This window comes from Hemicordylus capensis, chromosome 12 (assembly GCF_027244095.1).
Source record: "Hemicordylus capensis ecotype Gifberg chromosome 12, rHemCap1.1.pri, whole genome shotgun sequence".
NCBI classification, from domain to species: Eukaryota; Metazoa; Chordata; class Lepidosauria; order Squamata; family Cordylidae; genus Hemicordylus; species Hemicordylus capensis.
The window spans coordinates 13,243,840-13,270,316 of NC_069668.1; the positions used below are offsets into that span (position 1 = coordinate 13,243,840).

The window sequence follows — 26,477 nt, forward strand, 5'->3', positions numbered from 1 at the left end:
CGGATGGGGGCAGGGAAGCAGCAGATGGAGGAGGGCGAAGCACCCCACACAGCGGCCGGAGAAGAAAGGGGCCTTCAGGCTGGAGACGGACAATCGGGGTCTCTCCAAGCACTTCACGACGCAGACACCCTCCACCCCACCGTCACCTCCACGTTTCGCCCCTTTATGGATCTTCAAGTCTCTGAAAGAGGTCAAGGTGAAGTTGCGCCGTCGAGTCGGTGTCGAGCCCTGGGGTTGTCCTTGGTAGAATCCACCTCCTGCGCAGGCTGAGAGGATGCCTGTCAGCACCTTCCTAGATCACAGTCTGGGAAACAGACCAGCAGGGATTCAAACCGGCAACCTCTGGCTTGCTCGCCAAGTCACTTCCCGCTGCGCCATGTGGTGGCACAAGACCACATACAATTTAAGAAGCAAAACCCCATCACTTGTCAAGTTGAAGAGAAGCCCCTTCCCCAGATGGGCCTCCTCCCTTCCCTGGGAGAGTAGAGCTTCCACATGACAACAGCCACTACCAGGACCAAGAAGCATTCCCTGAACTCAGAGATTCTCAGCTTTTGGGCCCCCCGATGTTGCCAGACATCAACTCCCCTCCAGCCCAGCCCCACACTGGGAGTTGTCCTCACAACGCGTGTACGGGAAGCGTCGGTTCTTGTCACGTTGTGGAGCAGTGGTGTGTTCCCAAGGACGCGCGGCCAGGTGGGTGAGTAAGAAGACCCGTTTCGAAGACCCAAGGAAGAAGGCGGGATTAAAGCCTGCACCGCCTGACCAATAAGAGCCGCAGCCGCCAACCCAGAAAACCCACACAATTCCAGATCGGGGGAAACACCAAGCACGGCCAGCTGCTCCGCAAACAGAATCAATCAGAGCCGGCAGAGAGAACGCTCGGTCCCAGCCCCATTTCCGAGGACTGTCGGAGGCGACTTCTCTCCGCGCAGAGTCAGGACGCGCAGCCCAGACGGACTGCAGGGCTTCTCAAGCGTGGAAGCCGGGCTACAGATCCCATCAGGGGATGATGGGAGCTGGAGGCCAGCAGCCCCACGCTCGAGAAGCCCTGGCTTACATCTCCTGGCTCGGGCAAACAGCTACCCCCCTCACTGAAGACCCACAATGCCCTCCGAGGGATGTCAATTTCGTTGCCCTCACAAGCCCAAAGGTGCCTCCATTGCCTTTGCTAGCCCCAGAGAGCTGCTGCCAGTCAGTGCAAACAATCCGGAGCTCGACGGACCACGGGTCTGACTCGGTAGAAAGCAGCTTCCTATGATGACGATGTTGTTCTTGTGGAACTACAAGTCCCATCATCTCCAGCCCCCGTGGCTGGGGATGATGGGAGTTGTCACCCAACCACCCCGAGGACCCACGTTTGAAAACCCCTGGATCAAAGGATATTGGCCATGACCGCTATACAGAACCTCCATGCTTCAAGGTACTATATCTTTTTTTAAAAATTAGATCCTGCTTTTACTCCAAGTAACCAACCTGTGAGTAACCCATGCTGGGGATAAACAACCAACTTCGGGGACCCTTCTCAAGGCAGGGAACGGGTTCTTGCACCCATCGGGAAAAGGCCTTCACCTTCCGATAAGCCCCCGAAAAGAGACTGCCGGGCTTTTGGTCTGGCCGGGCAAGTCAAGGCTCGTCTCCTCCCAGCTTCTCGGGAAGGGGCAGCGCTCAGGCTCCAGCCAGGTGGCCCCTTGGCACTCCAACATCCACTCCAGGAGGCCGCACCGCCGCCCTCCCCAGAGAGAAAGCCCGGCACAAAGGCAGGGGAAGCTCTCACAGCTGCCGCTGCCGCCTCCGGGAGGGCCCTGCGCCAGCGTTTCCAGAAAGCAAGCACGGCCACCTGTCGCTCCCAGCAGCCAAGACTCCATTTCAGGAGAGCAAAGATGCTAGCAAGAGAGTCCCGGGAATGTGAAGGAACAAAGGAAAGCGTGCCTCTGTGCGTGTGCAGAATTGCATTGCTCCCTCAAGACAGGGGGTGGGTGGGGGGGAGCTGGTCTCGTGGCAGCACCGGCCGGCAGCCTTGGAGAAGCCGCTGCCGGCCTGTGCAGTCAATACTGAGCTAGGTGGACCAAGGGTCTGGCTCGGGATATGGCAGCTTCCTGTGTTCCACCAAGGGCTTGTCCAAAACTAGCAGCACGTCTGCAGTGCAGGTCTGCCCTCTGGGGCTACGGCCCACGTCCGGCGACAGGAAAGGAGGAGCGGAGGGAGCTCAGGGGCAGAGCAGCCGCTTAGGATAAAGATCCGCTTAGGATCAGAGCAGACAAGCCTGGCGCCAACAGGCAAAGAGGCGGGCTCCGGAAGCAGCTTCACGTGCAACGTCCGATCAGGTTGGAAGCCTGTGCCCGTAAGCCAGGGATGCTTGGCCCTGGCCAGCCTTCCAAGCTCAGCCGGGATGCTCTCGGTGGCCACGCCAGATGGCTGGCCCTCCCAGGCGGCACCCCCCCCCAGCAGCACGCCATGGGCCAGATTAATCCCCCCGCCCCCAGCCGCTCCGCTCCAGTTCCCCTTGCCAGCCGTGATCATCGGGGCTTTCCAGGCAGACTTCCTCTCAGCAGACAAGAGCGCCTGGTCAAGCCATCGATCCTGGGAGGAGGGGGGAGCATCCCTGCTTCCCCAAGGGGGCTCTTTGCAGTGGGCGGACTTTTGCGCGCGGGGGGGGGGGGGGGCAGACAGGCACATCTGTGCTTTCCCCAACCCCACTTTTGTGTTTCTGAATTAAAACTGGAGGCACGCCAGCAACAGAGGACCATGGGAAGCCGCCTCCCCGTGGACCCCTGGTCCTGCCAGGCCTGGGGTGTACAAAGGCAGGTGGGCTCCCCACCTCCTCCCAGGCGTCCATCAAGCTCAGAGGCACCTTGATAAAATGGTGATTCTCTTGTATTTCGCAGGGGGAGAGCAACTGGCCCTCTCCATCCCCAGCACAGCATCCCTCCAGGGACTGTGGCTCGCTTGTGTTTCTTTTTAGAGTGTGAGCCCTTTAGGGACAGGGAGACCATCTGATTTACTTGTTATTTCTCCCTGGGAAAGCCTGGGCAGACCCGGAGCGACCCACTTCCTTGCACACCAACGCTGCAAACGCACTCGCTTTCTGTAGTGGCGTTGGCACCCCTGGGTCCCCAGACGCTGTGGGACGACACCTCCCCTCACTCACTGGGGCTGGGGATGATGGAAGCGGGAGTCCTGCAGGATCTGGGACTCACGTTGGAGAACCCCCGGATTAGAGAGGCCACGATTTCACTGATCAGCATTTGCTGAAGCAGGGGTGGGTGGGGAATCCGCCCTTCGGCTGTGATCCTGACCCGGGTTCAAAGGTGTTCACCTGGGTTCAAGGAGAAGGCAGCCCCAATGCACGGAACTGATCGATTCGGAAGTCCTCACACCACACCACCTCTCCGGAAGCCGGCACTGGAGTGGGGTGGGGAACCGGCCTTTGCACCCTGACTGCAAGCCTGTCGAGGCATGCGAAGAGCCCCAATCTGCTGCCCTGACGCAGTCAGTCCTTGGCTGCCCCCTGGAAGCCCTGAGGCAGCGTTTCTGGGTCACGCTCCACTGCCACCTCCAGAAGGACGGGACGCAGATCAGCACCAACCCTTCTCACATTCCCCGGGAGTCAGCAGGCCGGGGACAGAGGAGAGGGAAGGACAACATGTGGGTCACAGCCCAGAGAAGCGCCTGCAGCCACTCCCAAAAGGAACCCCACGGAGCTCGGAGGAAGGGGCCCGGCTTGTCCCCAAGTGGCCTTTTGGTCCCGCTAACTTCCAGAAAACCGGAACCGCCTTCCGTTTCAGCTGGAGAGCCTCGCTCTCTCTATGAAGGGGTCAGAATTTGAACCCAGATCTCCTGGCCAGTTGCCAGGCACAGGTCCCTCACTGGACCCCCAGAACCTCCTTTGGGCGAGTGCTGCAAATGACTGAGTGCCCTCCGAGCGCAGAGGGAGTGTGTGCCCGCCTTGCCTTGCAGCCTCAGCATTCCTAAAGTGAGGGCGCGCGGCGAGCGGTGAGGCTTCCAGGTGAAAGGGAAGGGGGGTGAAGAACTCGTGGGGAGAAAGTGAACCAGAGGAGGGGAAGCTTGGGGGCCCTCGGAGAGCGAAAGAGACCCGACAAGCTGGAGTCGGAGCAGCTCCACAGCCGGGACAGACCAGCACATGCAGACTGCAGGGGGAGATCTAGGCATGCCTGTGCTCCCCCCCCCACCGGCACAGGGGCAGAAGGAAGGGGGCCCCGGCACCTTTGGACGAAGCAGCTTGCTGCGCACCCTGCCCCACAGCCTGGCGCCGGTGTTGGGGGCCCGCTTGCCCTCCGGGGGCTCCGCCAGGGGGTCCAGGCGCTTGCAGTCGGGCTGCACCAGGACCTCCGTCGTCGTCGTCGTCGTCATCTTGCTGGGCGGCTAGCGGGATGCAGTGGGGAGCATCCTGGGGGGCGGGAGGCTGCTGCTGCTGCTGCTGCTGCTGAGGGACTCCACCGGGAGAGCCCCTGGCCCCCGCAGCATCCTCCGGCTGCTGCTCTCTGAGCTGAGCTCCCTGGAAGCAGGACTGGGAGGGGAGGGAGGCAGCAGCAGCCCCCAAGAAGCCGCCCCCTCGGCCCCGCCCCCTCCCAAGCAGCCTCCACCCCCCCCGGGTTAACCCCTCCAGCGCCAGGCAGCAGCTCCCTCTGCTCCAGCTAAGCTGCCCAGCACAGACTTTTTGGAGGGGGGGGGCGGGCGCGGCGTGCAGCTCTTAACTCCTGGATTGCCGGAGGCCAGGCCAGGCCTCACACACACCCTGGCACCCTGGCAGGACTATGGAGGAGAGGCTGTCGGAGGAACTCCTTGGGGAGGAAACCAAAGACAGCCGCCTGGGGGTCTCCAGATTTCCTCCCCCCCCCCCCACTACGGCTTGCTGCCCCACCTCTGGCAACCACAGGTAAAGGGTCTCTAAACACAGAGGCTCCCCGGGGGGGGGGGGGTTCCTGGGAGAAGCCGCTGCCAGTCTGTGCAGACAAGACTGGACCAAGGCTCGGACTCGGTATATGGCAGCTTGCTATGCTCCTATAGGCTGCCAGAAGTCTACAAGTCATTAAATTCCAGGTGGAGGAAGTCAGAGCTCATTCACACCTGGACCGTTAGAACTTCGGTACCCAGAGATTGACCGTGCTCCTGCTGTGACGGAAGCCCCAGCAGTGCCTCCAGCTCTGGCCGGGGTTACTGCGGTGTGAGCAACCGGCTCTCTCTGCCCATGCTCAGAGGCACTCTCCCCGCAGGACGGCACTCGCATCCAGCACAGGGTGCCCACCAGGCCCACATCGTGGCTCCAGTTAAGGCTGGCCCAAAGCCCAAACTAAAGTGGCCTTCCTGATCACAGCCCCAGAGGAGGGGGGGGGGCGTCACACACGGGAGCCACTGCTTTGGGCCACGGCCGGCCTCCCACCCCCCAGCTTGGATCCCACCTCTCCCTCCCTCCGCCCCGGCCCCTGGGAGAGGCCTGCTCAGAGCTGCAAAAAGGCAGCAGCCAGCCTCTTCCTTACTCGGAACATGCCCTCACCAATGGTTGAGGCGGCCTCCTCCATGGGGCCCAGCTGCCCCCAAAAGCCACCTCCCCTGCATCCCGGCTGGTCCAAAGCAGACTGTCCACCCCGGCCCCACAACCGCCTGTGGTTCACCTCCAAGTCCGACTGGACCTTCTTTCATGCAGAGTCCACCCGTGGAGACCATGCAAGCAGGATACAAAGGAACTGCGCGTTTCGGGGATGCCCCTGAGAGCAGCTAACAAGGAGCCTGGCGGAACCCAGGACAGGCTCGCCAAGACAGACGCCTCCCCAGCCCCCATTTTGTACAAATAGACAATTTTCTAGATAGCCTTTCTCGCTCGACATCACACATCCTGTTCCTCCAGGGACCAACAGTTCTCCTCCACTCTCAGTATCCTCCTCGCCCTATCAGAGAAGGGAATCAACAGTTGTCTTAGCAACAGCAATTGCTAGAGCAACGGCGAGGCGGGCAGGGCACAATACGGAGCAATCACTTATGCATAGCGTAGGCTTTATTTCGGCCGCTGACCGGCATCGGCAATCACTTAATGGCCGACAGGTGCTTCGGCAGTTACACAGAAGGGAGAACTTTCACTAGTGCCACTTCTCCAGTCATTCTAACACAACAGAAGGAAAAGCTGCACCTGCCAAAATTTATCGCTTTCTCTGCCCCAACTAAATCCTGAAGGGTCAAAGAACTGCACTCAGTTCAATAGTCCCTGGGCGGCGTTTAGGGTTTCTGTTTCTCAGATATTTTCTCAGGGGTGGAGAACCGGTCTTGCAGCAGCAAGCACGAATGGTGCCCCTCACTAAGCAGGGTTCGCCTTGGTTTGCTTTTGGATGCGATGTTGGAATACCTGCTTTGCATACAGAAGGCTCCAGACTCACTCCGTGGCAGCATCTCCAGACAGGGCTGGGAGAGACCCCTGCCTGGACCCTTGGAGAGATGCTGCCAGTCAGTGTAGGCAATACTGGCCTAGACAGAGCAAGGGTCTGACTTGATAGAAGGGAGCCGCCGGTGTTCCATCCCGTCAAAATCATGCGGGAGCTGACTGGCAGCGGCTTCTCCAAGGTTATAGGCAGGAGCGCCTCCCAGCCCCATCCAGAGAGGCTGCCAGGGATTAAACCTGGGACCTTTTTTCTGCATGCAAAAAGACGTTCTGCTACTGAGCTACAGCCCCATCCCGCAAGAGGACTGTCTCACCGCAGACCGCACTCCTATATGGCCACCCCTCCAAATGCAAACCAGGGAAGACCCAGCTTAGCAAAGAGGCCCTTCCTGCTCCCTACCGCAAGACCAGCCCTCCCCCTGCAAACGAGCCCTGGCTATTGCTGTGCCCCCCTGCCGAGAGCATACCTGGACTTGCCCCTTGCCCACAATCTTGTCCACGATTTCGTTGTCGTCCTTGTTGAGCTTGCTCTTGTCGTAGCATTTCTCGTAGCAGAGGATGCGCAGCGACTGGGAGCCCTCCAGCTCGATCTCGAACTCCTGGGGAGGAAGCAGAGCGACAGGGGAAAGTGAGTGGGAGCAGAGTGGGGCCTCGGGGGGGACAGGTAAGTAAGAAAGTAAGTAAATTTATCGTGGTTCTTAGACCAGCTTAACATTTAAAATAACACAATGATAATTTGCAAAATATTCATTCAAATTGCTAATACAAGCTCTACGAAGTTTGGATGCAACAAAACAGAACTTGGCCACATTTACAGAAGTAACAAATCTGAAATTTGACAGTAAAAAAAATCCAAATAAAATTGATCTGTACGGCCAGGATGGTTCTTAAACTTAATATGAGCATCCCTATAAAATGGACAGGTGGGGACAGGTGGAAATGGACGCAGGGAGCCTGCAGAGACGGAAAATCGGTTTTTCAGAGAGTTGAGGAGCCTTGGAAGAGGGACTGCTGGTGGTGATGTGCACATATCCACACCCATCCCATCTGACGACTAAACAGGGGCCGGAAGCTTTTCTGGGACTCAACAGGTATCGGGCGTTTTTCGCGTATCGGCTAAATCTGTCTGGCCAGAGTCGACAATGGGACAAAAATGATGTGTGCATTGATTCGGGGACATGAGGAAAGGCACCTCACATATGCTCAGAGGCACCCTTTATGGCTTTATGGCTCCTAAGGTTCCAGAACTGGGCCCTTGTCCAAAGGCTGCTGCCAACATTTCCAGAACGGTTCATTGCCTTCAATCCAGGGGCTCTGGTTTCTCCCCCCTGGGATCTACAGAAACATTTCTGTGCCTGATGCAATCGCTGCTAAAAAACCAGGGGTGGGCAAAAGATCCCAGGGCCGTGGTCTTGGCCACCACGAGGCTCCGAGGCGCCTCTCTTCTCCCTCCTGTCAAATCCTGCTCACCTCATTCCACTGGGGTTCGGTGGTGTCCCGGAACACACGTGTCTTGGCTTTGCTGACAAAATAGCCAAAGGAGTCCACTTCCAGGGTGCAGTAGAGGTCTGGGGGGTAAAGAGAGAAGAGGGGCGTGAGGGGAAGGGCACTTTTCACATCGAAGCACGTGATCCGGTACCACTCTCCTCACTGGAGGGGCATCATTTAATCGGGATTGTTCCTTTAAACCATTAGGAACACAGGAAGCTGCCATATACTGAGTCCATCTAGCTCAGTATTGTCAACCCAGACTGGCAGCGGCTCCTTCCAGGTTGCAGGCAGGAGTCTCTCTCAGCCCGATCTTGGAGATGCTGCCAGGGAGGGAACTGGGAGCCTAGATGCTCTTCCCTGAGCACCTCCATCCCCTCAGGGGAATCTCTTACAGAAGAATATTGCTACCCCGCTCCTCTGGTACATTACTGCTTGGGGAGGCTAACTCCAAGTAAAGCCAACACACAACAAGGTCTTTAGGAAATTGTCGAAGGCCCATCTTTTTGGGCAGACTTAACGTTGTAGCTGTAACTATATCTGGTAGGTTTTTAAACTTTTAGTGTTTTCATTTGCAATTCTAAACGTTGGTTTTAACCAAGTTTTGTTTTCCATTAGTGTCTATTTTATTAGTTTTATATTGTTTTAGACACACTAATGGAAGACAAACCTCCGTTAAAACCAAAATTTAGAATTGCAAATTAAAACACTAGAAGTTAAAAGCCTACCAGATATAGTCACAGCTACAATGCTCAAACGTCTGTATAAAAAGATGGGCCTTCAACAATTTCTTAAAGACCTTGATGGGGAGCTCTTCCGGGGGGGTGGAGAAATGGAACAAGTCATAAATAAATACTTACTGGCTGATTGTCTGAAGCCCGTGGCAGAGTGGACGATGACATGCAAAAAGCCGTACATCCCTGGAGATTCGTCGTCTGTGCAGGAAAGAAGCCAGAGGATGCTATTCAGGGTGCTTCCACGAGAGGGTCTCTTAGGCCTTGGTGGCGTAATGGTTAGAGTGCTGGACTAGGACCGGGGAGACCCGAGTTCGAATCCCCATTCAGCCATGAGGCTTGCTGGGTGACTCTGGGCCAGTCACTTCTCTCTCAGCCTCACCTACTTCACAGGGTTGTTGTGAGAAAGAAACCTAAGTCTGTAGTATACTGCTCTGGGCTCCTTGGAGGAAGAGCAGGATATAAAATGTAAAAAAATAAAATAAAATAAAAATAAAATACTGATTGAGCATCCTTGGCACCCTCAGAAGGCAAACGCCTGCCTGGTCACAGGGCCTGTGGCTTGACTGGAACAGAGGAAACTTCCATATACTGAGTCAGACCACTGGTCTATTTAGCTCAATGTTGTCAACCCAGCTGGCTTCTCCAAGGCTGCAGGCAGGAGTCTCTCTCAGCCCTATCTTGGAGAAGCCAGGGAGGGGACTTGGAGCCCAGATGCTCCTCCCAGAGCAGCTCCTTCCCTAGAGGGGAATCTCTTCCAGGGCTCACACACCAAGTCTCCCATTCATATGCAACCAGGGCAGACCCTGCTTAGCTAAGGAGACAAGTCTTGCTTGCTGCCACCAGACCCGCTCTCCTCCCATAGCTCAGTGGACACAAACCAACTCCCACAACACTGTAGGCTGGCATCAGTCCATCCTCTCTATGGAAGCAGGCTCAAAAAAGGATAGCTATTGTACTCCCCTGCTCCATCTTGTTTGTTTATTTCTCTATGTAAACCGCTTTGGAAATGTTTGTTGAAAAGCGGCATATAAATATTTGTTGCTGTTGTTCTCATGCTTCTATTGCCCTCACCTTCAGGCCGGCATTGGCCAATTTTTTAAGAGTTTGGAAAACACAGAAATGACTGTTATTCATTCATTCGATTTCTATGCCTCCCTTCCAAAAATGGCTCAGGGTGGTTTACACAGAGAAATAACAAATAAATAAGCTGGCTGGCTGTCCCCAAAGGGCTCACAATCACAGTCACTGGAGGTCCTGTGCCGGGGATGGTCCTGTGCTGCAGGGCGGGGACCACTCACCGTCCTTATTGCTGGTGACGGGGATGTTGTGCACGGTGCGCAACTTGAAGCAAGACCCCGTGAGGACCTGCAGCTCCACCGAGCTGAGCACAAAGGTCTGGAGGTCTGGAGGGGAGAAAAGAGGAAGGAGCTCGTCAGACGCACTCGGAGAGGGAGCATCCGGGAGGGCAGCCCACGGAGGGACTCCCTGTGCTCTGTGTTACAAGGATATCCAGAGGCTGCTGCTATGGCAGAAGCTCACCAGGGGGCAGCAGAGAGTTAACAATGGGGAAACCACGGTTTGCAGAGACCCCAGATGTTGCTGGACTACAACTCCCATCATCCCCTGCCACATGGTCCCAACAATCTGGGGATGGTCCCAGGATTCCTGACCTTTCTTTTGCAGCTTCTGGATGGCTTCTCTCCACTCCGCCCGCTCATAGTCGGAGGACAGCAGGAACAGGTAGCTCTGGAAGAAAATAGGAGGCATCAGCTGAGGGTGTGTGTGAAGAAAGGACCCTTCCCTCCCGCAAAGTGCTCTGAATGAAGCATGCTTGCACAAGGGAAGGCAAAGCACAGCTACAGCGACAAAGTCCTTTCACAAATTCCAAGCTCAGGTATGTTTTCAATGCAAATTTCAGATTCAGACATCTGGTTACGAGAGGTACAATTACAGGGTTGGGTAGGGGGTTGTTTTTGTTTTTTTAATCAACGCTTTTGTTCTAAGATGACCCCCTTTCTGACAGAGCTCTCACGACATTCATCGCTTCCCATTTCAGAGGCTCCAGGCTGGGACAAAGCACAGGTGCGGAGCTGAACCCTGGTGGGGCTCGAGGCAATACCTCACCCCCCTCCTTCTCTAGGGAAAGCTGGGGGGGGGTGCTTGAAGAGTGGGGAGTCTGCAGGCCACGCATGCCCAGCCCAGGTCGCACACCCAGCAGCACGGCCCCAGAACCCCTGGGGGTTGGCAGCTGAACCTTCCCGGCCACTCGGCTATGGCATTCACCAAAGACACTCCACTGGCCCGGACCGAGACGGCCCTCCGACACCCGGCTAAGAGCCCCTCCCCGGCCCGGCCCCAGCCCCTCTTGGCCTCGCCCCGCAAACCTGCCAAAACGCCACCTAGCCGTACTTTGCCGTTGCGGTGATGGATGCGGAAGGGGATGGACGGCGAGTTGAGCAGCAGCCAGAATTCATTGTCGAACACCTTTTTCTTGAGCCTCTCCATGGCCCGGCTCTGCCCTTTGTTGGCTCTCTAAAGAGGAGGAGGAGGAGCAGCAGTTACTCCTGGGTCACGTTCTGCTGGTCCTGGTTTGACCCAAATCATGCCTGTGTGCAAATGTGCTTAAGTGGTTCCAGCCGAGGACTCCCCACCCCATTTCCCCCGATACCCTCCCCTGACTTGCAAGCATCGAGCACTCAGTTAGGGGAGGGGGAACCTCCATCCTAAGGGGGAGGAAGGTGCCCGCCTGGCCTGGCCGTTGGGCACCGAAGCTAGCAACAACAGCCGCTCCTTCAGAAGCTGCCTCCGGCGGAGTCAGACCCTGGGTCCATCTGGCTCAGTGCCGTCTACACGGACAGGCAGCAGCTGCCATGCTTTCCAGCAAGAGTCTTTCCCTCGCCCTACCTGGAGATACTGCTAGGGAGTGAACCCCAAGTGCAACGCCCACGCTCTCCCACTGGGCGATGGCCCCGTTCCCGAAGGGGAGCCCCTGACAGTGCTCACGCACAGTCACCCATCCAAATGCAAACCAAGGCTGGCCCTGCTTAGTAAAGGGGACGCTTCAAGTTTGCGGCCACAAGAGCCGTTCTCCTCCAAGGGCACCAGAGTTAATACAGGACCTATGGTCAGCACCGGGCTCAGGGCTAACCTAGTCCAACGTGGCCCATCCCGGATGGCAGCCCCGGGTCAGACAGATCCCCGTGCCCAGAAGCCAACAAGAGACCCCACCCAGGCGAGCATGCTGACACCTTCAGGTAGATTCTGCTGCATTCTTCCCCTTTGGGAGGGCTTACCCAGACCGTCAAAACAGTGAGAGTCTCACTGATGCTGCTTCCCCCGTCCCCCTAAGACAGAGGTTCTCAAATCCGGGTCCCGTGATGCTTCTGGACCACAGCTCCCGTCACCCCCTGCTGCTGTGGCAGCACCAAGGGGTGATGGGAGTTGTAGTCCAACCACACCAGGGGACCTGAGTTTGAGAACCCCTGCCCTACAGTTATGTGGCGGAGGGGACATCAGAAAGGCTGGACATCTTTTGAGCAGCCGGTCAATCAATACTGAACGTTGTCAACAGGGAACCTTTGCATTCCCAGGGACACAATTTGAAAGCCAAATTATGCAAATGTAGGAGGTTTGCATAACTCCTTCGTCTCTCCAAGGTTTCAGGCAGGAGTCATTCCCAGCTCAATCTGGAGACAGCAGTGATCGGAGACCGGGACGTTCTGCATGCACAGCAAGTGAGCTACGGCCGTTCCCTGAATTCTGGACCATCTAGCCCAATCCTGCGGGGATGTTCTTATCCTTGCCCACAAGGACAGCCACCGTCCTTGTCTCCCATCCTGCAATAGGGCTCGGTTGTGCCCTCCCCCCCCCAACACCCCCCCCCCCACACACACACGTACCTCCTTCTGCACCTCGCTCTTCATAGAGGAGATCTTCATCTTCACGTCTTCCAAATCGTGGTCAGCCATGGCATGGACATGCGGGCACGGGTCCGACTCTTCGGGCGACGGGTACACCAGCTCAGCCAAAGGCACGTACCACTTGCAGTCATACTGCTGGTGTTTCCTGCGCGGAGAGAGCAGAGTTAGCAGTACGTCAAGCAATCCCGGACTCCCCAAATCTTATCGGGTTGTTCCCCGGTGCTGTGTGTGCACTTGGCCACATATGCTGGTGGGGATTCTGAGTACCAGTTGCAGGGGAGCCACCGCAGGGGAGAGGGCATGCCCTCATCCACCTCTTGCCTGTGGGCTCCCCAGAGACATCTGGTGGGCCACTGTGCAAAACAGGATGCTGGACTAGATGGGCTTGATCCAGCAGGGCTGTTCTGATGTCCTTACGTTCATCTCCCATTATATTGATGCACAAGTGCTAACTTGCGGTTTCTCCAAACCTTACTCATCTCCACACCCATGAGGTCTAGCAACTTTCCTCCTTTTTGTTCTTCTAAAGGGGCAGAAAGTGGTTCCTGAAAGGCTTCGCTAAAGGGACTAGGAGTTCTTAACCTGGGGTCCATGAACAGGTGCAGGTAGCCCATGGAAAATCAAACAGACAATTCAATTAAGCTCCCTAAAACGTCTTTTAGAATCAAATCTGGTACATCCTTTATTTTTTTTGAATTTTAATTATAAAATTATAAACTATCCATGGGCAGGACTTGAGGACGGGGGTGCAAAAAAGTGAAGAAGAAAGTTTTAAAGCCCTGGACAAGACCAAGAGCTGGTCTTGTGGTAGCAGGCATGAATTGTTGCCTTTGCTAAGCAGAGTCCACCCTGGTTTGCATTTGAACGGGAAGCCGCATGTGTGAGCACGGTAAGATATTCCCCTCCAGAGAGGGCGCCACTCTGAGAAGAGCACCTGCCTGCTTGCCTGCAGAAGGCTCCAAGTTCCCTCCCTGGCAGCATCTCCAAGACAGGGCTGGGAGAGACTCCTGCCTGCAACCTTGGAGAAGCTGCTCCCAGTCTGTGCAGACAATACTGAACGAGATGGACCCAGGGTCTGACTCAGTATACGGCAGCTTCCTAGGTTCCTAGTCTCTCTCAGCCCTGCCCGGAGATTCTGCTATGGAGTGAACCTGGGACCTTCTGCGTGCCAAGCAGGTGTTCTTCCACTGAGATGTTCTTCCCTGAATTCCTCTTAAGATTCCTTAAGGGGAATCTTTTATGGAGCTCAGATCTGTAGCCAGCGGGGCATAGTGGTTAGAGTGGTGGACTAGGACCGGGAAGACCCGAGTTCAAATCCCCATTCAGCCAGGAAGCTCACTGGGTGACTCTGGGCCACCCATGTATCTCTCAGCCTAACTGACCTCACAGGGCTGTTGTGAGGATGAACATAGCCATGTACACCACCTCTGGGCTCCTTGGAGAAAGAGCAGGATAGAAATGTAAATAAATAAATAAAACTAGTCTCCCACTTCACAGGCAAACCAAGGCAGACCCTGCTTAGCAAAGGGGACAAATCATGCTCCCTTACGGCTGATAAGATGGCTGCCACAAGATCCCAAGCTCCCAAGATAGGCTGGGCCTGGATGGTGGGGAAACATGGAAGGGAAGTGTACATAGATGGCCGTAACTGCCACCCCACAAGCTACAATTCTCCACTCATCTCGGAGCAACAGCTGCCCCATGTCTCACCCCACAGCTGTTTTCTTCAGTTTGGCACAGAGAAGCATGTCCGTGAAGAGGAAGACGTGGCGTAGCTTGCGGGAACCCTCGGCCAGCTCCACCAGAAAGCCATCCTTAACCAGCTGCCGGGTCTGCGGGCAAAGGAGAGAGGGAGGGAATGCCCACATAAGTAAAGGTAAAGTTGTGCCAACAAGTCGATTTCCACTCCTGGCTCCCACAGAGCCCTGCAGTTTTCTTTTGGTAGAATACAGGAGGGGTTGACCATTGCCTCTTCCCTTACAGTATGAGATGATGCCTTTCAGCATCTTCCTAGATCGCTGCTGCCCGATATAGTACCAGCGGGGATTCGAACCGGCAACCTTCTGCTTGTTAGTCAAGCATTTCCCCACCCACATAAGTAAGGAAGCGGAAAGGTTACACCCAACTCAACTCCCTTTCAAATTCGCAGGCCAGGGTGTTACATATAGTGGACACAGAGCAGAGAGCGGGCGGGCCAAGCCAAAATCCCTGCTCCACTCTGAAGCGCAAAAGGGGAAGCCTGAGCAGTGAAGACAGACGTAATGTTTTTACGGCAGTAAGACCGATTTGGAAGCATTACCTCTGTTCCTCTCCTTGGCATTGTGAGAGAGGAAGATATAAATATTTCTAGGTTTGTCGCAACACCCTGATGAGTGTTTCAACAAAGATACAATAAAGAAAGACTTGCAGATCTAAAAAAATCTTCGGTTCTCCCCCTCTTGAAATACTAGGAGAAGCTGTGAACAGTCAGAATTCAGGGTTGCCCAATAAAGCCTGCAGTAGGTTCAGAACTAGCAAAAAGAATTGCCCGCTGGGTAATGAGCAGACAGAACACACTGCCAAAAGATGCAGCAATGGCCACTAGGTTCAGATGGCTTTAAAAACTGATGGACAGATTTATGGAGGAAGGGCCTGCCAACAGCTATTAAGCCGCAAGAGAGAGATGGAGCCTCCATGTTCAAGAGCAGTGTGCCTTTGAATACCAACTGCTGAGGGGGCAAGCAGGAGAAGAGGGATGCTTCTTTCCTGCCCCTGCTTGTGAGCTTTCTCAGTGGGGGAAGGAGCCTGCATTAGTCAGACGTGGGTCTCACGCCCCCCCGCCCAGCACACCCCTTTCCTCTCAGCTTACTTCTCCCTTGGGGGTGGTGACTGCCGTCCTGCGGGGGTCGATGTCCTCGTTGATGCTGGAGAGGAAGTTCTGGGAGATGCGGAGGGCATCCTGGAGCAGCGGGTAGTCCGGGTGGTCAGACGGTGTGTGCTTCAACAAATCCTGGTGCAAGGGGAGAGGAAAAGCCTTTAGCGTGGGGGCTCTCGAACTCGGGTCCCCGGATGTTGCTGGTCACAACGGCCTTGGGCACGTGCAGGAAAAATTCCTAGGATTCTTGCGGGGTCAGGAAAAGGCTTAAGGGCGCCGTGTGCAACCCGGTTTTAACCGCAGTTCTGTGCAACATTCGAACCAGCCTGTTACAGGCCATGCTGGTTTGCTGACCCACAAGGGGGCCACAGCAACAGCACCAAAGCAGCAGGACACTCTAGAGACGTGCAAGGCTACCGCACTTCCAGCATGCACCATGCGATACAGAGGAAGCTGCCTTATACTGAGTCAGCCCGTTCGCCCATCCGGGTCAGTATTGTCAACACTGACCGGCAGTGGCACTCCCAAGTTTCAGGCGTCTTTCGCAGCTCTGCCTGGAGATGCTGCCAGGGACTGAACCTGGGAGCTTCCGCATGCAAAGCAGATCCACTTTCACTCATCCCCTATGGAGCTCACATATAGTCACCCAACCAGATGCAAACCAGGGCAGACCCTGCTTAGCAAAGGGGGCCATTCACGCTCGCTACCACAAGACCAGCTCTCCTCCCTGGAAGCGGAGGGCTATTCACTTATCAACACTGTCCACGAGCAAATGTCTGGCTGTGCATTTTACATTTCATAATTCACTGACTGCTTTTCACAACGTCTCATGCTGATGCACATAATAAAAGTTACAATAAAAACAAGGAGAAAATGCGTAATACACACGCACGCATGGCATGAATTAAAACAACAGTTGATATTCAAAATAAATATGTTTTTATTTTGAAAATAGTTTTATGGCGAACCAATTAAAAAAAACACAGGTGCATCCAAGCAGCAAATAATGACTGCATATGTTCATTTTAAAAGCTAGCAAGGGGACCAGACCTCTTGGGAAGCCTCGATGTAAATCACAAGTACTGCAGCACACGGGCTGAACACGTGTGCAAAAGTGTGCATGAACATGTGCGCATAAATGTACATTATTATTATTATTTACATTTTCTATCCCGCTCTTCCTCCAAGGAGCCCAGAGCGGTGTACTACATACTTAGGTTTCTCCTCACAACAACCCTGTGAAGTAGGTCAGGCTGAGAGAGAAGTGACTGGCCCCGAGTCACCCAGCAAGTAGCATGGCTGAGTGGGGATTTGAACCCAGGTCTCCCTGGTCCTAGTCCAGCACTCTCACCACTATACCATGTTGGCACATGCACACCATTCAACAATTCCACATACACTGTGGGACATAGGCAACCAGATGTGTGAAGAGTTCAAATGGGCAGGGTTCGGTTATACAAAGGGGCAAAACAATCCAATCTTTTGGGAGGAATTACAAAGGAATTGTGGATGCAGGTGAAACTGGATGGATTTGTGAGGCGGGGGGATGGCAACAGCTGTGCAACACACAATGTACACACACACACAGAGGTGCTATACTCACGTGCAACACAAGAGTGCTTCGGGTCACCCGGTTTATAGGCTTATACAGCAGTGCTATAAGTTAGGAAGGGAAAGAAAGAAGCCGTGAGAGGCGCACGAGTGGTGTCCTTGTGCAGCTGACCCCATTTTTATCCCACAACAGGCCCCCGTGGACACCACACGATTCTCAATGGGGCACAGCCTAGGGCTAATTCCACAAGAGGTATTCTGGTTTTCCAAATCCAGGGGGAAAAAGAAGTTTTAAAACACTGCTGAGGAACACAGACAAGGAGAATTCCTCCTTCCAGCAATGGAACCTAGGAAGCTGCCATATACTGAGTCAGACCCTTGGTCCATCTAGCTCAGTATTGTCTACACAGACTGGCAGCGGCTTCTCCAAGGTTGCAGGCAGGAGTCTCTCTCAGCCCTCTCTTGGAGATGCTGCCAGGGAGGGAACTTGGGAGGGACCTTCTGCTTTTCCCAGAGCGGCTCCATCCCCTAAGAGGGGAATCTCTTCCAGTGCTCACACTTCTAGTCTCCCATTCAAATGCAACCAGGGTGGACCCTGCTTAGCTAAGGGGACAAGTCATGCTTGCTCCCACAACAGTGGAGCCGGTACAAGAAATTTCAGTTCCTGAGGCAGATAAATCAACATGGTGCTTTGGTAAAGCCTAGTGTTACGAACACGACAGTGCGTTACACTGACAATTTGCTACCCTCTAGCAGGACTCTGAAATCAGCCATGTGAAGCAAGGATGCTTTTCCCAGCCTCGTGGTAGGCCAGATTTTTGAGCTCTTCCAGATGGTAACTTACCCCAAATTCGGCACAAATTCCAACAGGGGTTATAATGATGGCTCCAGATGACAATAAAGGACATCAAATAATTTCTTAGTGCCATCTGCTGGCAGACCATGAAAAACCCACATCTTTTTTCAAGTTAGAATAAAAGTAGCATTGAAAAGACACAGCTTTCCCATGGACCGTCAGCAGATGGCGCTAGGAAATCGTGCGACGTCCTTTAACGTCATCTGGACGTGTCGCCACTAGACTTGTGCCCGAAATGTTTCGGAGGCCATCACAGAAGCCTCCAGAATGTTTCGGCCACTGGGGCCATTTCAGCTTTTGGAGGCAGCGGGGATGCTCCCTTAAGGGTGGGGGAGGGTGCACTTACCCCTCCTGCCACATTTCCCCCACCGACACTCCATTGTATCAAAGCCCCTCGGGGTGGCAGTGTACCTCCCTGACGCCCCGTTGCCGTCCGCACCCGGAAGTACCGGACACGTGTGCGCCTGTCATGTGCGCGTCGTGAGCGGTTCCGGGCACATCCCTAGTCGTCACATCTCCTCAGTTTGCGCTAAATTTGGAATAAAGTACCGTTCAAAGAAGCCCCTTTATCCCAAGCTGCTTGCAAAAAACAGACGTCTGTGCATGTGTTTCAACTCTGACTCGCACTCAGATCTGAGCAAGGTTTCCCCTTTTCCATCCCAAACCACTTCCCTAGACCAAAGGGAAGAAGCAGAGTCTTGTTTTGACCTGCATGGAAATAAGGACGCTTTCCCCTGCCCACCCTCTCAGGTTGTCCTCACATCAGTACTGACCAGCCCATGAAATCTTGCTCTTCAGTTCTTTCTGCCCCCAAAAAACAACAGCAGAGAAAGCAAATGATGAAGGCGGCATTCTGCAGGGAGAAGCGAAGTCTGGGTTTTCCAAATATTTGCCCCAATCCACCAGGACTGACTGGAAGCTGTGCTAGGACCCACATTTTCATGGGGCTTGCGAGGTGGTGTAACCAAAAGCCTGAGCCCACTGAATTTCAACAGACCCTCCTTTCAGCTCCAGAGATGGCCCCATATAATTTGTTTCCCGGGGCAGGAAATCCAAACAGCGCCCCCCACTGGGTAGGGGGAATATTAAAAAAACTAAATAATTGGTTGTTGGGTGTCCATTAATCCCCCCCCCCAAATCAACCAGCTTAGGGATGCTAGCTCACCCTAAGGACAGGGCTAGCTGCGTCCAGCCCCCGCAAAGGAAATAATGGTGCAGTGAGGCACAATTAACACAACATTGCAAGCCTACATATCTAACTCGGCTCCAGAGAACTCCCAGCCTGTGGGAAGGGTGCCAGAAAAGACGGCCCAGTGCAGAGACACCCGCCCCACTGACGTCACCACTTTGCCTCTCCAGCCCAGTCCAGAGGCTTCCCCCCCCACACCCGCCATGGTTGTCATGGTTACGAGGCCTGGGGGCATCCTGCAGAGCCGACCCTTTGAAGCGGAGAAAGGTGGGACCCCTCCCCAAACTATTCAGCAAAGCAGGGAAAGCAAAAGACCTCACCCCGCTCTCTCTGGAAACTAGGAATTAACAGCACACCCATTAAAAGGGTCACCAAAAGCCCCCAGAAACTGGGCTGCAAGCAGAGAAATGGCACCTGGGCAGGAACGGACGGCACTCCCCTGCGAGGGGTGCAAAGGTAGCCACAATTGCGCCGTGGCAAGCAGCTCCGCAGGCATCATCCCCAAATTTCTCCACCCTCAGGGGCCAAACCGTCCTCAATTGAGGAGAAAACCCACAGGCAGAAGCCAAGCCCCGGGACACTCCGGACAAAGAAATTACCAAGTTGACGCTCCGGAGCAGAGCGAGGCAAGAAAAGAAGCCTCCCAAAGCCGCGCCGAGAAGCGCCTTTTAACCAGCCCGGCCAAGACAAAGGCCAGGGTCCCCAAAGAGCTCTTCCCGGGGGCGGCAGGGCCCCCAAAGAGCAGGCACGATCCTTGCCCACCAAGACGAGAGAGAGAGAGAGAGCCCGGACACCCGCACACCCAAGGACTCCCACCCAGGACAAGAATCACCCTCCCCCCGAGAAAGAGGGGCAGGAATTGCCCCCCCCCACCCCACCGTAGGTGCAGTTACAGCAAAAGCGGACGATGATGAGGATCTCCATGGCAGCCCCTGCTCAGCATGGCCATCGCTGCCGGCTCCATCAGCGGTCCCAGGCAGCGAGAGAAGAATGTGCTACAAAAGGCAGCCGGTGGCAGCAGGAGGGGCGTGAGAGGGAAGGGGCTGTCAGACGCCCCTCGCATCCTAAAGAGGTGTAGCAGGAAGCCCCCTCCCCTTCCTCCCTGGGCGAACACAAAGGATTCGATCGCCGAGACACCCGCGCGGGATCTTCTCCATAATTCATGGGCTAAGGTCATGGGAAGGAGGGAGAGACACAGACAAAGGACCGATGCACGCACGCACGCACGCACACGCACGCCCCCTTCACACACACACTCGCACACACCTACAGGCATGACTCGATACCTTCCATCGTGACCGAGGTGTGGCTCTCCTTCGAATCCTTCGGTGCCTTCACTTTCAACTCCTGCCAGAGGCGGAAAGATCCGTTAGAGGAAATATGCAGGCGCCTTCAGTTCGGGGTGTGCACGGAGCAGTTGCGGCGGTTCAATCTGAATTCGGTTCGAACCACAGGTCCCCGAATCGGTTCGGTCTAACCCACCGGCTGGGCCAGCCGGGTTGATAAAGCGGCTCAAACCAGCCCATGCACACCCCTGTCTTCAGTTTCTAGAGTGTGTGTGTGTGTGTGTGTGGTTTTGTTGTTGTTTTGTAATTAATTCCCATGAATCAAACCCTTTATTGTCAGAGAAATAAACCATTATAACAGAGCGCCTCCAAGGATGTGTGGCAAGGATCTGGCTTGGCCACTGTGCACTGCCCACACTGAAGGCCGAACGTGCCCCCAGGGTTTTGAGAGAAAGGCTTGGGGGGCAAAAGAGGAGGGTGCATTTGGAGCAGGAGGGAGGCTCAGCGTATCTGCCGAGAAATCGACCACAGCGGGAGAACAACGGACTGCAATGGCTGACTTCTCTCGAACTGCCTGACGTCTCCCACAATCTGTAATATAACAAGGTGCTTCCGGCTTATTTCAGCAACTCAGACAAGCAGTTCAGGTCAGAACTCAGGGGCCTGCTTCCCTTGCAGCCGCCATCTTGGGCCGCGGTGCATAACGTCATCACAAACCACGCCGCTGAGGGGTCCCGAGGTGGTCCAACTAGGCACCCAATTGGGTGCAAGTTGGTGCAGGCATTGTGAAGTTGCCGGAGTCACCGACGGACACACAGGCAGCAAGGCACAGACTAAAAACCTTTAATAAAGAGTTTTTTTAAGAGAAAGGGGAACTCTGAACTCCAGTCCTTAGGAAGAACTTCCAGGCGCGGTGAGAATCTGGGACTTTGGAAGCGGAATAAATGAAGCAGCATTTAATGGGCCCGGATTCGAGCAGGGGGATTCAACAAGGGCTGAGGTGCTGGCACTTTGCCTCGCTTCGTGTGCCTGCAGTTCCTTCCTCCCACGGAGTCACCCATCCAAATGCAAACCAAAACGGACCCCACTTAGCAAAGCAGACCACTCACGCTTGCTACCACAAGACTAGCTCTCCGACTCGAGGAGCATAGACCAGCAGCATGTGCGTAAACGGGATTTGACGCCAGTTCCCATTTGAAATGTAACCTCCTTGGGGCAGGGACCTGTCTGTAACGCACCATGAATCTCAAGAGCAGACCAACAAATCAATACTCCAACAAGAAGATCTCTACCACCCCCTAACCCGCCTCGCAGGGCTGTTGTGAGGAGGAACACAGGGTTAACCCTGAGAATGCCACACTCCAGCTCCTTGAAGGATGGAAAGATATTAGAACCTAAGGACAGCCCTACTGGATCAGACCCAAGGCGGCCCATCTAGTCCAGAATCCTGTTTCATACAGGGGCCCACCAGATGCTGATGGAAGCCTACAGGCAGGAGCTGAAAGGGGCATGCCCTCTCTCCTGCTGTTGCTCCCCTGCAACTGGTACTCAGAGGCATCCTGCCTCTGAGGCTGGAGGTGGCCTGTAGCCCTCAGACTAGTAGCCCTTGATAGACCTCTCCTCCATGAAGTCATCCAAACCCCTCTTCAAGCCATCCAAACTAGTAGCCAAGCCCACATCTTGTGGCAGAGAATTCCACAAGCTGATGATGCGCTGTGTGAAAAAGGACTTCCCTTTGTTGGCCCTAAATTTCCCGGCAATCCATTTCATGGGATGACCCCTGGTGCTAGCGTTAGGGGAGAGGGAGAGAGAGAAATTTCTCTCTATCCACTTTCTCCACACCATGCATGATTTTATAGACCTCCATCATATCTTACAAGAGTAAAGATCATACTCGCACATTCTCACCTCTGATATTTTCTGGAACTGGTAGTTACTGTGGCTGCATTTCTCGGCCGTCTCCAGCGCAATCTTATAGTTGTCCACGAAAGCCTTGTACACCCCCAGTTGGCTAGCCTGTGTGGAAGAAGGAAAACGAGGGGCAGAAGCATTCGAGAAACTGCCCAAAGCGCGTTTGTGTGTTGCGACGGAGGTTCCCAGCCTGGGCTACCACCATGGCCAGCCACAGTGGCTGAAGCCCTTCAGAGAACGGAAGACAACCCTCTTCTCTCCCCTCTTGGTCCATCTAGGTCCTGTTGACACCAAGCCACCTCATGGCACAGCGGGGAAATGACTTGACTAGCCAGCCAGAGGTGGCGGGTTCGAATCCCCGCTGGTCTGTTTTCTCAGACGATGGGACAGACCTATATATCAGGCAGCAGCGCTATAGGAAGGTGCTGAAAGGCGTCATCTCATCCTGCGCGGGAGGAGGCAATGGTCAACCCCTCCTGTATCCTACCAAAGACAACCCCAGGGCTCTGTGGGCGCCACGGGTCGACACCGACTCGACGGCACACTTTACCTTTACTGTCTACACCAGGCCTGCTCAACTTTGCACCCCCCCCAGCTGTTTTCAGACTACAACTCCCATAATCCCCCACCACAGTGGCCAATCGTCAGGGATTGTGGGAGTTGAAGGCCAACATCAGCAGGAGGGCCGAAATTGAGCAGCTCTGGTCTACACTGAATTGCCTTACTGGATCCCACCCAAAGCACATCTTGTTGAGCGTCCAGTGTTAGGAACATAGCACGCTGCCACCTACGGAGTCAGACCCTTGGTCCATCTAGCTCAGGCTTGTCTACACTGACTGGCAGCAGCAAGGCCAGGTTTCAGGCTCAGGGGTCCCTGGCAGCATCTCCTACCTGGAGATGCTGCCAGGGATTAAAAGACTGGGGCCTTCTGCGTGAAAAGCAGACGCCTTTCCACTGAGCTATGGCCCGTCCCCATCTCGGCTGCCCTCCTTCCAACATCCTTAAATTCGGCACTGAACCGCGTTCCGGAATACAGCAGGAAACACCTGGGGGCTCCCCTCCGATGAAGAATACTGAAGCCTAGAAACAGGACTCCGAGTCCAGAGGCCGCCAACCCCACTCACCAGTTTCTGGAAGAAATGGCCAAGGCTGACGGCACCATCCCAGTCCTGAACCTTGGGGTACAGGCTGTCGTAGAACTCCTTGTGGATTTCGTAGATGTCCTGGATCTTGTAGAAGATGGTCTCAATCTGCTGGATTGTGAGGACGGGCTGGGAGGTGGTGGCTGTTGCCTTTAAGGGTTTCATGGGCTGCAGAGAGGAGGAGGAGACAGAAGCAAGGACTGGTCAGGGAGGACCCCCCACCCTAACTCTGCAAATAAGAGTCTACACGGAGGTTTCTAGCCCTCATGACCACTCCCGAGACACCCACAGCCTGAAGATGTAAGAGAGAAACATTTGCAGTTTACAAGCCTGTCCAAGGCAGTCCCATCACTTGATCGCAGGGCCATCCAATTATGCCTTCCATACATGGACAATCTCATCTGGACAGGGCCGCATACTTGGACTTCCAAAAAGCCTTTTACAGAGTTCCTCACCAAAGGCTCTTGAGTAAACCTAGCAGTCGTGGGATACGGGGACAGGTTCATGTGTGGATCGGTAACTGAGTGAACGACAGGAACCAGAGGGTGGAAACAGAAGGACAGTTTTCACAATGGGAGCCACCTAATAGCACCGTGGGGAAGTCACTTGCCTAGGGAGCAAGAGGTTGCCGGTTCAAATCCCCACTGGCATGTTTCCCAGACTATCAGGCAGCAGCGATCTAGGAAGATGCTGAAAGGCATCATCTCATGCTGCGCAGGAGGAGGCCATGGTCAACCCCTCCTGGATTCTCCCACAGAAACCCACAGGGCTCTGTGGGCGCCAGGAGTCGACACCGACTCGACAGCACAACTTTACTTTTCACAGTGGAGGGAAGTAGGAAGCAGAGTCCCCCCGGGATAGGGACTGGAACCAGTGCTTTTTAACTTGTTCCTAAATGATCTAGAAGCAGGGGTAAGCAGCGAAGTGGCCAAATTTGCAGACGACACTCAACTATTTAGAGTAGTGAAATACACAACAGATTGAGAGGAGCTCTCAAAGGATCTCTCCAACCTGGGGGAGTGGGCGACAAAGTGGCAAATGCGGTTCAATGTTAGCAAATGTCAAGTGATGCACATTGGGGCAAAAAAACCCAACTTCAAGTATATGCTGATGGGATCTGAGCTGTCGGTGACGGACCAGGAGAGGGATCTTGGGCTCGTGGTGGACAGCTCCTTGAAAGTGTCAACTCAGTGTGCAGCAGCTGGGAATAAGGCCAATTCCATGCGAGGGACCATTAGGAAGGGGATTGGAAATAAAACGGCTAACATTATTATGCCCTTCTACAAAACGATGGTGTGGACACACTTGGAGTACTGTGCACAATTCTGGCCACCACATCTAAAGAAGGACATTGTAGAACTGGAGAAGGTGGAGAAGAGGGCAACCCAGATGACCAGGGGCCTGGAGCTCCTCCCTTATGAGGCAAGGCTACAACACCTGGGCCTTTTTGGTTTAGAAAAAAGACGACTGCGGGGAGACACGAGAGAGGCCTATGAAATCAGGCATGGTGTGGAGAAAGTGGAGAGAGAAAAATTCTTCTCCCTCTCCCACAACACTAGAACCAGGGGTCATCCCATGAAACTGAAGGCTGGGGGATTTCGGACCAACAAAGAGGAAGTCCTTTTTCACACAGCGCATAATTAATCTATGGAATTCTCTGCCACGGGATGTGGTGATTGGCCACCAGCAAGGATGGCTTGAAAAGAGGCTTAGACAAGTTCATGGAGGACAGCCTATCAATGGCTACTAGTCTGCTAGTAACTTCCAGCTGAAACTCAGTTCCCTGCCTTGGAGAGAGGTCAGCAGAAGAGACGAGGGCTTTCAACAGCCCACAGCCCAGCAAGTTGCCCCACAGCGCCAGGATCCGGAAGGAGCCGTGGGCCCCACCCCCCTGCCTCGTCCCATAAGGGTGTTGTGCAAAGCCGGCTGGAAAGAGGAAGCCAGCGCTATAAATACATTAAAAAGCAAGACTTTCAATATGAGGCTAGTTAAGAGGAGTCCTCCGGAGACATTACTGCCGTCTGGACGCTGACTAAATTCACTTTCGGGTGCTGTGGGAGGGCCACACGCTTAAAGGGCAGTTACGAGCTGCACTCACTCAACAGAACCTCCATGTTCAGGGGCAGTAGGCCATACTGGGGAAAGCTCCATGTGAACTTCAAGAGGGCATCTGGCAGGCTCGTTGTGATGCTGTAAAAGATTCCCCTTCAGGGACGAGGCCGTCGCTCAGCGCCCGAGCATCTGCTTGGCATGCAGAAGGTCCCAGGTCCAACCCCTGGCAGCCTTGCCACGTTGGGCTGGGAGAGACCCCTGAGCCCAAAACCTTGGAGAGCTGCTGCCAGTCAGTGTAGACAAGCCTGAGCTAGATGGACCAAGGGTCTGACTCAGTAGGCAGCAGCGTGCTACATTCCTAACACTTGGACGCTCAGCAAGATGTGCTTTGGGTGGGTCAGTAAGGCAATTCTTGCATTCCATCTCTCCAAGGCTGCCAGCCCTGAATGCTAAGAATGGAGCCTCCAGCTTCAGAGGCAGTCTACCTCAGTGTGCCAGCTGCAAGAGACAAAAAAGCAAAACACAGGGGACTCCTGTCTGCTGCAGGCCCTGCTTGTTAACTTTCCTGGATGTGTTTCGTTAGCCACGGTTGGAAATCAGGAGGCAGAGCCCTGCTCTCACCCGGCAAGGCAGTTTTCTGTGTTCTTGGGGAAATCCGCCCACTTCTCTTGGAGATGGCTTTGCCACACCCTCCCTTCTTCCTTCCACTCCCCTCCAAAATAAACAAGTTACAGCCACCCCACCTTTAACGACAACCCCAAATTGCCCAAAAGCGCACAGGGCCAACTGGGGGCGATCTTCTCTCCCCGCCCTCTCCAGGGCTGACTCACCAATAACAGCGCCTCCAGCTGGTTGATGTACATTTCCTCACTGGCCAAGAAATCCTTGAGGACCAGCTTCCGCATGTCCAGGCCTTTGCCGGCATCCCGTTCGCCCTGTGGGGTTGGCAAAGCGGACAGAGTTTAGGCATCCAGTCCGAGCAAAACGACAGCTCAACTCTAGCAGAAGCAGTGGTAAAGCCAAGTGCCTCTGAGCATGTAGAGGGTGCATTTCCCCTCCCCACCCAGGAGTTCAAGACAGCACAATAGGCGGGTTAT

At 54.6% G+C, this 26,477-nt stretch overlaps 1 protein-coding gene across 5 annotated transcripts in view; it reads right to left on the minus strand.

Annotated features, from left to right (window-relative positions):
• Positions 1-26,477, minus strand: part of LOC128336121 (active breakpoint cluster region-related protein) — a 57,112-nt gene that overhangs the window by 8,651 nt on the left and 21,984 nt on the right. For 3 of the 5 annotated variants that reach the window (XM_053275301.1, XM_053275302.1, XM_053275303.1), the window contains 14 exons: positions 26,211-26,315; positions 23,311-23,496; positions 22,184-22,291; positions 20,276-20,336; positions 16,997-17,049; positions 15,388-15,528; positions 14,250-14,371; positions 12,519-12,684; positions 11,029-11,151; positions 10,290-10,365; positions 9,918-10,022; positions 8,743-8,817; positions 7,865-7,962; positions 6,862-6,993 (listed from right to left, as the gene is read on the minus strand). In XM_053275301.1, coding sequence (XP_053131276.1) covers positions 6,862-6,993; positions 7,865-7,962; positions 8,743-8,817; positions 9,918-10,022; positions 10,290-10,365; positions 11,029-11,151; positions 12,519-12,684; positions 14,250-14,371; positions 15,388-15,528; positions 16,997-17,049; positions 20,276-20,336; positions 22,184-22,291; positions 23,311-23,496; positions 26,211-26,315 — 1,551 coding nt within the window. Of the gene's footprint in view, positions 1-4,227; positions 4,515-6,861; positions 6,994-7,864; positions 7,963-8,742; positions 8,818-9,917; positions 10,023-10,289; positions 10,366-11,028; positions 11,152-12,518; positions 12,685-14,249; positions 14,372-15,387; positions 15,529-16,996; positions 17,050-19,867; positions 20,155-20,275; positions 20,337-22,183; positions 22,292-23,310; positions 23,497-26,210; positions 26,316-26,477 lie in introns of those variants that run through there. The other 2 variants (XM_053275305.1, XM_053275306.1) reach the window with 2 other exon arrangements.